This window comes from Pyrus communis, chromosome 7 (genome assembly GCF_963583255.1).
Source record: "Pyrus communis chromosome 7, drPyrComm1.1, whole genome shotgun sequence".
In the NCBI taxonomy this organism is placed as follows: Eukaryota; Viridiplantae; Streptophyta; class Magnoliopsida; order Rosales; family Rosaceae; genus Pyrus; species Pyrus communis.
In genome coordinates this window covers 6,223,483-6,235,649 of record NC_084809.1, presented here as the reverse complement: position 1 = coordinate 6,235,649, position 12,167 = coordinate 6,223,483, and the positions used below count along the sequence as shown (strand labels likewise).

The window sequence follows — 12,167 nt, the reverse complement described above, 5'->3', positions numbered from 1 at the left end:
AGCTAGTATTCCCCATCCCTCCCACTTCTCTTTATAACCTCCAATCATTCAGGGAATCTCATGCGACCACTGCAAATTCTAAACAAGAAAAAGCACTATCTCTCTCTCTCTCTCTCTAAAAAATGGTGGCCACTTACTCATACAACTTCAATATTATGCTAAAAACTTGAAATTTTTCAATGAGTTTTTTTCTTTCTTTTTACATTTTTTCCCTTTACTTCAACAGGTTTTGATCTCAAGTAGAGGTGAGGAAGATGGAGATTTGGTGGATTTTAGAGGAAATCCGGCGGACAAATCTAAAACTGGCGGATGGCTTGCTGCAGGGCTTATTTTGGGTGCTTTATTCTAACTTCTTGACTTAAATTCTCTCTTTATAATATCTACGTTTGAGTTATGGACGGATCGCGTCTAGCCATTATATGCATTATCTTAAGGTGCCTTTTTTTCTTCATGATGAGTGTTGCAGGAATTGAACTAGCTGAGAGGATATGTGTGATGGGAATTTCTATGAATTTGGTAACATACTTGGTTGGAAATTTGCATATATCTTCTGCAAAATCTGCAAACATAGTGACCAATTTCATGGGCACTTTGAACCTCCTTGGCCTCCTTGGTGGGTTCCTAGCAGATGCTAAGCTTGGAAGGTACCTCACAGTTGCACTTTCTGCAACCATAACGGCTGTGGTAAGTTTTGAGCCAAGGACAATTTGCGATATTAACCTTTTTACATACACATTAAAGACTTCTAGCTGACTTTTCGTTTGGCACTCCTCAAAAGTTATTCTGCCAAGAAATATTCACCTTTTAGGAAGCGCATAATGATTTTTAAGATCTATATAAATAAGAATCAATCGAAACCCCCTCAAGCAGTTCTTGAGCTCTCTCAAGACCCCTCCAGCAGTGCTCGAACCCCCTTCGATATGCTCGAGCCCTCGATCGCTTATAGATTCGAGAACTTTAAAACGCTAGGCTAAAAGCCTTTTACATATCCAAAATTTGCTACTTTTGAAAAAATTTCAAGTCCAAATCTGTAGTTTAAAAGCTGAATTGTTCTTGTTCTTGCATCTTAGGGGATAATATTGTTGACATTGGCGACATCGATTCATAGCATGAGACCACCTCCATGTGATGACTACAGACAGCAACACCATCAATGCATTGAGGCCAACGGAACCCAGTTAGCCCTACTCTATGCTGCTTTGTACACAACAGCACTGGGTGGTGGTGGCATAAAATCCAACGTCTCTGGTTTTGGGTCCGATCAATTCGACGCTGCAGACCCCAAGGAAGAGAAGGCCATGAACTTTTTCTTCAACAGGTTCTACTTCGGCATCAGCATTGGGTCTCTGTTTGCTGTCATTGTGCTGGTGTATGTGCAAGTCAATGTTAGCAGAGGGTTAGGTTATGGAATAGCGGCTGGGGCGATGATCATAGCGATCATCGTATTGCTTGCGGGAACGACGTTTTATCGGTTCAGCAAGCCTCGAGGCAGCCCCTTAACTGTCATATGGAGAGTGATATTTTTGGCTTGGAAGAAGAGAGCTTATCCTCTTCCTTCTCATCCAAGCCTTTTGAATGGATGCCAAGAAGCCAAGATCCCCCACACAGAGAGGCTCAAGTAAGTTTACATATAAGCCATTATTCCATATATATCAGGAAGTGATTTTCGTACGTCATTTTCTCCCCTTCACACATTGCTTATTTTTGGCCTTTGGATTGAATAAATAGAAAATCACATTTTTAAATATGCGCGTGCAAAATGAGAAAATGGGCGTGAGGAACCTAAAATATCCGAATCCGAATATCTACATAAGTGCAAAATCAGAACTTGGCCATCTAACTTTAAAACATCAAGTTTCTTCACTGGCATTGACTAGGTTTTGTTTATCTACGCATGTGAATGGTTAGGTGTCTGGACAAAGCTGCAATCCTAGATGAATATGCTGCTCATGAAGGAAACAGAAGCAACTCATGGATAGTATCCACGGTGACCCAAGTTGAAGAGGTGAAACTGGTTTTCAAGCTCATGCCGATCTGGTCGACATGTATCCTCTTCTGGACGGTCTACTCTCAGATGACTACGTTCACCATTGAACAAGCCACTTTCATGAACCGAAAAGTAGGCTCCTTTGAAATCCCAGCGGGTTCTTTCTCGGTGTTTCTATTCATCACCATCCTCATCTTTACTTCCTTAAACGAGAAACTATTTGTCCCCCTTGCTCGGAAACTCACCAACAATGCCCAAGGAATAACAAGCCTTCAGAGGATTGGAGTTGGACTCATTTTATCAATGGCGGCTATGGTAGCTTCCGCAATAGTAGAGAAAGAAAGAAGGAACATTGCAGTTCACCAAAATACCAAACTAAGAGCTTTTTGGCTTATCCCACAATATTTCCTCGTGGGTGCAGGGGAAGCCTTTGTCTACGTCGGACAACTTGAGTTTTTCATCAGAGAGGCTCCGGACAGGATGAAGTCCATGAGCACGGGGCTTTTCTTAAGCACCATCTCAATGGGATTCTACGTTAGCAGTCTTTTGGTGACGGTAGTGGACAAAGTGACTAGGAAGAGCTGGCTGAGGAGTAACTTGAATAAGGGAAGGGTAGATAACTTCTACTGGGTCCTCGCGGTGCTAGGAGCTACAAATTTTTTAGTTTTTCTTGCCTTTGCAATGAGACACCAATACAAAGGCCATCAACACAACAGCCCTGATGATAGCGGCGAAAAGGAGTTCAAGAGCTCGAGCATCAAAACAGTTGAAGAGATGGCAGAGATAATCAGAATTGAGGCAAAGGAAGGACCTTAGAACCCTAGCATATATGCTTCCAAAAGGATCTTGTGTAATATGATATGCTTATCAATCATTTCTTGGATATTTAAATCCTTTTTTTGTCTGCTGTCTCTCTCAGACTCAATGTAAATGCAGTGTGATCTGGAATGTAATGCAATGATAGATTTTTATTCATCCGAAAAACAAAATTTACAGCATAACAACATATCCATGACACGTCAAGAGATCAGGCATTCGTCAAATCAAACCATCCAACATACTGCATATCCAAATAGAAGCCATCTAGTTGCAAGATTATTTGTTTCAGCATTAATGAACTAGTTCAGAACCACTGCAGATTTTGAGACACAAAACCAAACATGGAATTGATAAACAACTGGATCCAGAATTGGCTGCTTATAAAAAAAATACAGGAATATTAGTCTCCTCGATCAAGAGGCACGTATCTAAGAAGCTGAGAGCTGACCTCTAAACAATTACATAGGCCATTAAGAAGAACCACTAGCAGAAGCAGGTTGGTGATTTATGACCAAAGGGGGGCGTAGAGCTCGGTGGCTTTCCAAGTTTTGTTTGCGGGCTTTATACATCTCTTCTGTCTCAATTACGACCAATCTCTTAACCTGCGTCGAAATAACATGCAACATTATCAATTACGGAAGGAAAGATGCCTTAATCTATGAATGCATCCACCGAGAGCTTATATCAAACCTGTTGGAGCATTCCCCTGACTGTAGGAGTATTCCATCTCATGACAGTTCGGTTGCACTTTCCGAGACGTAATGCCTCTAAAGTACGCCTGTGAAGTCTCCTGGTTCCCGGGATTCCCCTCACCAAAGTTATATACAGATTAGGGCTCCATGCAATTGGGACACTGGCTTTATAAGCCTTGAAAGCATTCATTTTCTTCTCCAACCTGCACAATCCCAAAGTGGTGCCAAAGCCATAACTTCAATATATATGAAAACTCGTAATACATCGCTGCATCAGAATGAAGAAAAACTCCAAAAAGAAGATAAGCAAAACAACTCGGGAATACAGAAGAAAGCCTATGAAAAAGCAGCGCGAATGTTCTATTTATATCTCGAAGATTTCAGGGTTTAGTTTTGCTTAAAGGATCTTAATCACTACCAAAACAGAATTGCAAAGATGAATACCGAAACATTATAAAGGGGCTAGCGCCAATCATTCGCCTTGTTTACATTACAATCGTTTTCACTCTTAACCAATAAATCATGGTAAAAAAATCAGAAGAATTACGCACCCGTAAACCAAGCTCAGTGGCCTTGAACACTAATATCTCTTCATTTCACCACTACCAACTACACGGTTCAACCAAAACCACCACGGGCACAACATGTAACGATCAATCACAAAGAAAAAATGAAAAATTGTTCACTAAGCCGAAATTACATGAACTTGGATTGTTACCCAAAAGTTATTAAATTTAATCCCAAATCTCCATTCACTTACTCCTAAAATTAAACAAATTCAACAAAATTAAGATGTTGTATTATCTCTAAAGCTGGAAGGAAACTAAGCCCCTTTGGTAATTAAGCTCAATCTTCTCAAGACTAAAACTTTTACCTTCATTTCACCCAAAAATCAGGGTTTTTTCACTGTTAGATTCAACATTTACCGGGCAATTCATGAACTACAGAAAGTAAAAAACGAGAACGCAGAAAAAGAAAAAGTAGCAGATTAACAAACTGAAAAATGAGGAAGAAAGACAGATTATATAGGAGAGAGAGGGAGAGATAGTGAGAGAGATGATGTACGTTTGTCGTCGGAGTTGCAACCAGTGACGACGGCGGCGGCGAAAAGGGACTGCCTTGTTCGTGTAGGGGTGAGCGGGTGAAGTAGATTTTAGCTCCTTTTGCTATATAGGCCTGGCTGGAACTTTGGGCCTTTTGGTTTGGGTCTATCTTCTACGTACCAAGCCCAACATACTGACCGTTTCCTCTTTCCTTGTTTTCTTATAGCCCAACTTACTTCGTGATTTGTTTGGAATTACTTTTATAAGAATCACTCGTAAACGCTTTTGTTAGAAGTGTTTATTATGAATACATTGAAGTTTTAATTAAAGATCTAAGTGCATTATAAAAAATCACTTGCCATTTTGGCAGTGCTTATTGAAGCAGTATCTGGCAGGTGCTTCTCTATAAAACCGTTTCTATGGAGTAATTTTTTTCCTTTTTTTTTTTCTTTTTTTTTAACCAAACCAATCAAAAGTGCTTCTGTGGTCTGGAAAACATTGTTGCATCCCTTCCAAAAGCATCCCAAAAAAGGGTGGCACAATAAGTCACTGCAATTTGGCTAGCTAAGTGTCAAGCTCATCACAAATATATTATTATCGTTGTTCATATGAATTGAACATGAAACTCTTAGTGCAAAGACAAATACCGTTAAACAAAAACAAACAAACAATGGTAATTGAAATGTGCAATATCTTAGGACTCACATATATGTCTAAGTAATTTGCAACTCTATGTAGATTTGGGTTATACGCTAACTATTTATCGTACTAATAGTATTTTAGTTCGAGAGTGTTAGGAGAGATCTCAAGTTCGAATATCCTCGGATAAAGTACAAAAAGTTACCAACATCACGGTCTCTAATATTGACTGCCTACTACCAACGCAAGGTACGTGATACCATTATCCATAACAAACTCACCGCTTCTCTCTCTCTCTCTCTCTCTGCACTGTCACATTCGCAGTGTAGTTTGAAGGCAACGATGTACTCCATGAATGGCAAGGCAGTGCCTGGTCGCTTCGTCTCTTCATACAGCGAGGTCCAGGCCAGTCGTCTCGACGTTCCGCTTCCTCTCCCTTCTGTTCTGAAGAGCTCCTTCAGCGTCGTCGATGGCCCCAAAAGCTCCGCCGCCGGAAACCCAGGTCTCTCTTTCTTCTTTAATCAATTACACACAATTTACTGTAGTTATGAAAGTGTCCTCGTTGATTACTGCAGTCTTTCTACCAAAACCAAACGAATGTAAAGTTTTGAACTTTTTCAATAAATGGATATTTATATTAGGATAATACTTTCAAATAAAATCAACTATCGGACTCGTTTAATTTCTTAATCTTGATATGAAGATCACCTTTCCGAAAAATCATTTCAATCAGAGATCATTTAGTCATTCAAATTCATATAACAAATTGATGGTGTACTATCAAGTAATATATTCATGATCATTTGGTCATTCAAATTTATAGAAAAATCGATGGTGTATTACCAAGTAATATATTTATGATAATTGTCCATATATTTAATAAATTTGAATGATAAAATAATTTCTAATTCGAATGATTTTTGGTACGAGAGATCTTCAAATGAAGATTAATATATCAAAGAGAATAAATAAAGAGAGGTGCGTTTCGATTTCGTTTGTGATGTAATTTGTTCAATGTATTTGTGCAGAGGAAATAGCCAAGTTGTTTCCTAACCTATTTGGGCAGCCTTCAGCAATGCTACGGCCAGGCGGTTCTTCGGTGCTTTCGAAGGATACGAGTTTGAAGATTGGAGTGGTTCTCTCAGGAGGACAGGCTCCCGGTGGACACAATGTTATTTGTGGGATATTTGGTGAGGCTCTTGCCTTGAGTCGGATCACAACAGATATTTTCAGATGAAACTTTAGCACTTGAGAGTTTTTTTAATTTTTCGTTATTTCTTTTTTCTTGGTAGACTACTTGCAGAAGCACACTAGTGGAAGCATAATGTATGGATTTAAGGGTGGTCCGGCAGGGATCATGAAGTGTAAATATGTTCAATTGTCCGCGGAATTCATCTATCCTTACAGAAATCAGGTTATCTTTCGTTTCAAAATATTATCATCTATCAACCAATGTTCAGCACTTTCTTCTTTCTTGTGTTGCAAGAATTTTTTTTCCATGTAAATTGCTCTTACACAATTTGTTCATTACAAGAGACTATGATCTAGTTTGCTTTTTAATCAAATTTGCAGCGTGCTTTCTCACATACTCTTTTGACAGGGTGGCTTTGACATGATTGCAAGCGGCAGAGACAAGATTGAAACTCCCCAACAGGTTACTTATTGCTCCTGTAAAATTGTTGACATGTTTATCAAATTCATCTCTGTACAAATTTTCGTCTCTCAGATCAAATTTTAGATATATGGTAACTGAAGTGTGTATGCTTTTCAGTTTAAGCTAGCAGAAGAAACAGTAAAGAAGTTTGATTTAGATGGGCTTGTAGTCATTGGCGGGGATGACTCAAATACCAATGCTTGCCTTCTAGCTGAACACTTCAGGTACAACATATGTCTCTCCAAGTTAATGTTCTGCTATATCTGCGACTTTGTACAGCAAGCTTTAGTATTTATGCTTCTGTAATCTTCGAGATCTCTCAAGACTCTTATGCTTTTTAGGGGTAAAAATATGAAGACACAGGTAATTGGATGTCCCAAAACCATTGATGGTGATCTGAAAAGCAAAGAGGTGCCCATAAGTTTTGGATTCGACACTGCATGCAAGGTAATTCTTAAGCCATTGTTATACATTGTGACACAAGCAATCAAATTTTTGCCTTATCATACAAACAGAACTGTACATTCTTTAATCTACGTTTGGTGTACTTGTTATGATCTTCACTGTGATAAACGTGCAACTATATTCAGAAATGATTGGTAACGTGATGATGGATGCCCGTTCAACTGGGAAGTACTACCACTGTAAGTGCTCTGGTTGTATAAGAATGAATCAGTTATCAGATTGTGTCGTGCTTTATATGTTGTTCGATGGCATCAAGCAAGTTTTAAAAACTTGCCACGGTTTTGCAAGATACACATTTAATTAAGGATGACTTTCAGGAACATGTATAAGAACTGTGACCGTAAATGTTTATTCTTGATTGTCCTCCCTAATTTTCTATTTATGCAGTTATAAGGCTTATGGGGCGTGCAGCTTCTCATATAACCTTGGAGTGTGCACTTCAGACTCGTCCAAACATCACGATTATTGGGGAAGAGGTATTTTTCATATATCCTTCTATCTCCAAGTTTGAGCCCCAATGTTAATTGGAAATGATACCTTCAGTTTTTATGTAAACTTTTTTGACTTGACAATGTTTCGTTTTGCTGTAGGTTGCTGCCAAGAAGCAGACACTCAAGAGTGTAACAGACTATATAACAGATATAATCTGCAAACGTTCGGAAATTGGGTTTAATTATGGTGTCATTCTTATACCAGAAGGCCTGATTGATTTCATTCCAGAGGTATCATTTTGAAAGATTGAAGAGGATATAATTCGCTCGATTCCATGTTTTGACAGCTGAAAATTCTCGAAGTTTTGTTTTGGCTTTACCATAAAACTTGCAGGTGCAGCAACTAATTTCGGAGCTTAACGAAATCTTAGCTCATGATATTGTTGATGAAGCAGGGGTGTGGAAACAGAAACTCCAGAGCCAATCCCTTGAGCTTTTTGAGATTTTGCCGCAAACAATTCAGGAGCAACTACTGCTCGAAAGAGATCCACACGGGAATGTGCAGGTAAATTCTTTTGATTGTCGTATCTTTCTCCTTTATCCTTTGGACTATGTCCGAATATTGCATTTGTTGAATCTTAACATGATGTTAAGCATTTAGGTAGCAAAAATAGAGACCGAAAAGATGCTTCTTCAAATGGTAGAAACTGAACTGCACAAACGGAAGCAGGAGGGGACATATATGCGTGACTTTGCTGGAAAGACACACTTCTTCGGGTACCAACATATTTGTTCATCTGGTTCATTCAATCATATGATTCATATTGCTGTATGTTTTGTTCATCATATCAGATACTTGATTTTTACCGTGCAGTTATGAGGGCAGATGTGGTCTTCCTACAAACTTTGATGCAAACTACTGCTATGCATTAGGTTCTGGCGCCGGTGCCCTCCTTCATTCAGGAAAGACAGGATTGATATCCTCTGTAAGCCATAGTTCGCTCATTTTTCTTAGTTCATCAAGTTTGTTTATTTTGTTACGCAAAATGCTTAAACTTGTAAGGGTTTTGCTAATTTAAACTATGTATGCAGGTGGGAAATCTGGCTGCACCAGTTGAGCAATGGACGGTAGGTGGCACGGCATTGACTTCTTTAATGGATGTGGAGCGGAGACATGGTACAGAAAACACTTGGCTAAATCGCTCGTAATCCCACATTACGTGATTGCTCTTATAACGAATCCAATCATGCATATATTAATTCTGAGAGCATGACTTTTGCAGGAAAGTTCAAGCCTGTGATTAAGAAAGCAATGGTGGAACTTGAAGGTAAAACACTTGTCTGAGCCTTTAATTATCCACCTGTGCACTTCTTGACACTTTCTATGTTTCTTTGCTGGTGGAATATCAGGTGCACCATTCAAAAAATTTGCATCATTCCGGGACGAGTGGGCTCTTAAGAATCGCTACATTAATCCGGGTTAGTTATAACACTTAGATCGTCGTAAAATTTTTGTTACGGAATATGGAAGTCAGGTTTTTGAGTTGCTGAAGTTTTTGCTTTCGATCAGGTCCGATTCAATTTGTTGGGTCTGCAGCAAATACGATCAACAACACTCTTCTGCTGGAACTTGGAGCACAAGCATAGGGAAGAGATGAAGTAGGAAACAACGTATCAATTTCAATGTTCAGTTTCACATCTAAATAAAAACTTAGGTCATGAGGTACATTTGGAAATGCTGAATAGGTTTGCATTTTTGTAGTCCAAGAGCTTGTAGCCGAAGTGGTCAAACGACATTTATCTTCTAATTGATACGTTTGAAACGGGTCGATAATCTATTCATAACAAGTCACAGTGAGCCATAGCTAATAATGAAATTAAATATATCTGTCTTTCATTTTGTGGGAGTTGACTCGAGACCTACCCAGCCAGGCAGAGATCGCGATGGTGTAGGCACAAACATGCACAATGTGAGTTTCAAGAAGTAAAGCTTTTTGAGTTTCGAAGGACAAAATGAAGTGAAATACTTTTTATTTGAGTGTTGGCTGACAAAATGAAATTCGATATTAGCTTTAGAGGGCATTTCAATAAATAAGCCCTAAACCTTTAGAAATTCTATGCCACGTGGCATGGACCTCAAAATTCAGCCAGCCCACAAACCCAAACCCAAACCCAAATGCGTGGGTTCAAATCCTGCCAAACCACCAGAAGCTCAAAACTCAAAGGCGCGCAAAAAGAAGGGGAACAAGTCATCGGCTAATCACGTAATCAATGAGGAACAACACTTTGTGGACGCTCCTTGCTCGGAGAGCATCGACAACCACCACACTCCGAAACCCAACTTTAAGTCGGCGGTTCTTTTGCTCGCCACCGTCTTCCCCCTCCTCTCCTCCCCAAAACAACAAGCTTTTCGTTGGAGGTTTCTCTCTCTACTCCTTCCCATACATACAATACACCTTCAAAGTTATGTAGTTTTCGTGTTTTGATCGTTTATACGGTGATTTGGCTTCTGGGTTTTGCAGGATTGTCATGGTCGGTGGATGAGAAGTCCTTAAAAGACGCTTTCTCATCCTTCGGGGAGGTCACCGAAGGTAAACTCTTGGTTTCTCAGTTCGAAATTTTGCGTACTATTCCTTAGTCGTCTACATGTTCGATGAAATGCCCCAATGATCGCTAGCAGTTTATTTCACAATGATTTGGATGTTAGGTATGGTTTTCCTGAAAAAAGAATTAATCTTTGTTCATATTCTGTAATGTAGTGAAGATAGTGTATGACAGAGATTCCGGCAGGTCGAGAGGGTTCGGATTTGTTAATTTCTCCAAGGAAGATGAAGCCCAGGTTGCAAAAGATGCCATGGATGGAAAGGTGATGCAAAAACTATAGTTGACACGGATCAAAGTTTGTTTTTTAGGAAAAGATTTTCTGATTGATGTAGTTCTGCTTGCAGGCATTGTTGGGTCGGCCATTGAGGGTAACTTCTGCTGTTGAAAAAGTTCGGGGCGGACCTGTTGTGGTTCCTCGCCTTCCTACATGAACTCCTGTGGTACAGTGGTAAGTTATGATCCATGTTAATGGTGAATCGACGATGACTAAAGACGTTTAGTTGTGAAAGCTGTAAATAGTGGTTTGTAATAGGATGACCGTTATTCCTTGTCATTTGAAGAGAATGATTGCTTTTGATTGGTCAATCACGTACATCTAATTAGTGACAAAACTTGTTTACTAATTCATTTCACTAATTACTTCACATATGGTTAAGAAGCTTTATGTTTTATGTTTGTGATGATAGTGTCTTGTTAGGAGGAAGGAACTTGGGAATCTTAAAAATTTAACAGCACTTCCAGTCACGCACTTGCCGTTGCAAGTTTTGTTCAAGCATGTAGCTCAGATCACTGTTTCTTCAGATTCTTGTACATAACTGTTTTAGAAATTAAAACAATCAGAGACTGGCGGCCGCAGAGAAGTCAATTAGAAATGTAATTAAGTTTTTTCGTTTGATCATCCATCTCTTAGACTCTTACTGCTTGCAGTTGAGCAGTTTGCAGCTTTGCTCAACTGCACATTCATTTCCTAACCTTAACTCTACAGACTACTAGTTTCTTCTTCGTTGTAGTAACAACAATGTACGCCTAACCCCACGATGCTTAAAAACCGTAACTTAAATGCTCATCAACATTATTTTCTTTCTTCGTCATGATTTGTGTATTCTTCGTTATAAAATTGCGTCTAAAAGTTCCTTAATTTTGGAGTTTGATGTTTGCAGGTGAATGGCCGAGTGACGTGCAAAATGCAAGTTGAATGAAATTTTTACAAAGTGCTCGAAGCTTGTCAAAGCTCAGTTCTTACGTAGTTGTGTTAATCCATGCGAAAAATATATTCCAATAAGAATATAGATATATCTCCGTGTTGAGAGTTGTCCCACATTGGTGAGGGACAAGGTTTGCTATGTGCTTATATGGTCTTGGGCTACTCCCCATATAGCCAATTGGTTTTATGGTGGAACCTCAATTTCATCATGGTATCAGAGCGGGTTGTCCTCGTGTGAAGCCAAACGGCCACACGCGCTCCACGTCACCCAGTTGTTGTCCACGTGTAGGCTTGAAAATCCGCCACACGTGCGGGGGCGTGTTGAGAGTTGTCCCACATTGGTGAGGGACAAGGTTTGCTATGTGCTTATATGGTCTTGGGCTACTCCCCATATAGCCAATTGGTTTTATGGTGGAACCTCAATTTCATCACTCCGTTCATGTGTTCTTTCTGGCAAGTGTATGAAGCCAGACCCCATTTAATTATATGATTTTTTTTCTTTTCCTAATGAAATATAAGATTATTTTTGCGTATATTATTTGATAACTTTATTAAAAAGATACATAAATGTTAGAAATATGTAATTTTTTTGTAAATTGTTACAAAATATGTCTAAATAATGTGCGTTA

General features: G+C 39.2%; 3 protein-coding genes and 1 long non-coding RNA gene across 6 annotated transcripts; 3 read left to right on the top strand and 1 right to left on the bottom strand.

Annotated features, from left to right (window-relative positions):
* LOC137740190 (protein NRT1/ PTR FAMILY 6.4-like) lies at positions 1-2,962 on the top strand. The gene is made up of 5 exons (XM_068480016.1): positions 1-125; positions 227-335; positions 467-684; positions 1,071-1,618; positions 1,909-2,962. Exons 1-5 carry the CDS (start codon positions 123-125, stop codon positions 2,801-2,803), a joined length of 1,773 nt encoding a protein of 590 aa, XP_068336117.1. The 5' UTR covers positions 1-122; the 3' UTR covers positions 2,804-2,962.
* Positions 2,963-3,077: 115 nt separating this feature from the next.
* LOC137740191 (uncharacterized) lies at positions 3,078-4,639 on the bottom strand. Of its 2 annotated transcripts, XR_011069147.1 has the most exons (4): positions 4,564-4,639; positions 3,497-3,701; positions 3,255-3,408; positions 3,078-3,119 (listed from the first exon to the last, which is right to left on the bottom strand). It is a non-coding gene; the product is annotated as an uncharacterized lncRNA (long non-coding RNA). The 2 variants fall into 2 exon arrangements; XR_011069146.1 differs by lacking the exon at positions 3,078-3,119 and having other exon boundaries at positions 3,127-3,408.
* A 792-nt stretch (positions 4,640-5,431) lies between these two features.
* Positions 5,432-9,573, top strand: LOC137739904 (pyrophosphate--fructose 6-phosphate 1-phosphotransferase subunit beta-like). The gene is made up of 16 exons (XM_068479649.1): positions 5,432-5,682; positions 6,209-6,370; positions 6,473-6,594; positions 6,781-6,834; positions 6,952-7,058; positions 7,176-7,281; positions 7,415-7,478; positions 7,687-7,775; positions 7,890-8,021; positions 8,125-8,295; positions 8,392-8,507; positions 8,605-8,716; positions 8,823-8,907; positions 9,014-9,058; positions 9,141-9,209; positions 9,301-9,573. The coding sequence occupies exons 1-16, from the start codon at positions 5,523-5,525 to the stop codon at positions 9,375-9,377; spliced, it is 1,671 nt and encodes a 556-aa protein (XP_068335750.1). The 5' UTR covers positions 5,432-5,522; the 3' UTR covers positions 9,378-9,573.
* A 376-nt stretch (positions 9,574-9,949) lies between these two features.
* LOC137738722 (glycine-rich RNA-binding protein 4, mitochondrial-like) lies at positions 9,950-11,631 on the top strand. Of its 2 annotated transcripts, none has more exons than XM_068478197.1 (5): positions 9,950-10,149; positions 10,253-10,321; positions 10,490-10,596; positions 10,679-10,782; positions 11,495-11,631. In XM_068478197.1, the coding sequence occupies exons 1-4, from the start codon at positions 10,002-10,004 to the stop codon at positions 10,763-10,765; spliced, it is 411 nt and encodes a 136-aa protein (XP_068334298.1). In that variant the 5' UTR covers positions 9,950-10,001; the 3' UTR covers positions 10,766-10,782; positions 11,495-11,631. The 2 variants fall into 2 exon arrangements, with proteins under 2 accessions (XP_068334298.1, XP_068334299.1); XM_068478198.1 differs by having other exon boundaries at positions 10,679-10,771; positions 11,495-11,617.
* Positions 11,632-12,167: the final 536 nt, after the last annotated feature.

What these genes read in the sequence shown, in the direction of transcription:
- LOC137740190 (XM_068480016.1), top strand. An exon ending in TGCTGCAGGGCTTATTTTGG is followed by an intron (nt 336 to 466) that starts GTGCTTTATTCT and finishes TGAGTGTTGCAG; the next exon opens with GAATTGAACTAGCTGAGAGG. An exon ending in CCCCACACAGAGAGGCTCAA is followed by an intron (nt 1,619 to 1,908) that starts GTAAGTTTACAT and finishes GTGAATGGTTAG; the next exon opens with GTGTCTGGACAAAGCTGCAA.
- LOC137739904 (XM_068479649.1), top strand. Translation starts at nt 5,523, where the DNA reads ATGTACTCCATGAATGGCAAGGCAGTGCCTGGTCGCTTCGTCTCTTCA. An exon ending in TCTATCCTTACAGAAATCAG is followed by an intron (nt 6,595 to 6,780) that starts GTTATCTTTCGT and finishes CTCTTTTGACAG; the next exon opens with GGTGGCTTTGACATGATTGC. An exon ending in GGATGTGGAGCGGAGACATG is followed by an intron (nt 8,908 to 9,013) that starts GTACAGAAAACA and finishes TGACTTTTGCAG; the next exon opens with GAAAGTTCAAGCCTGTGATT.
- LOC137738722 (XM_068478197.1), top strand. Translation starts at nt 10,002, where the DNA reads ATGAGGAACAACACTTTGTGGACGCTCCTTGCTCGGAGAGCATCGACA. An exon ending in CAACAAGCTTTTCGTTGGAG is followed by an intron (nt 10,150 to 10,252) that starts GTTTCTCTCTCT and finishes TGGGTTTTGCAG; the next exon opens with GATTGTCATGGTCGGTGGAT. An exon ending in AAGATGCCATGGATGGAAAG is followed by an intron (nt 10,597 to 10,678) that starts GTGATGCAAAAA and finishes TTCTGCTTGCAG; the next exon opens with GCATTGTTGGGTCGGCCATT.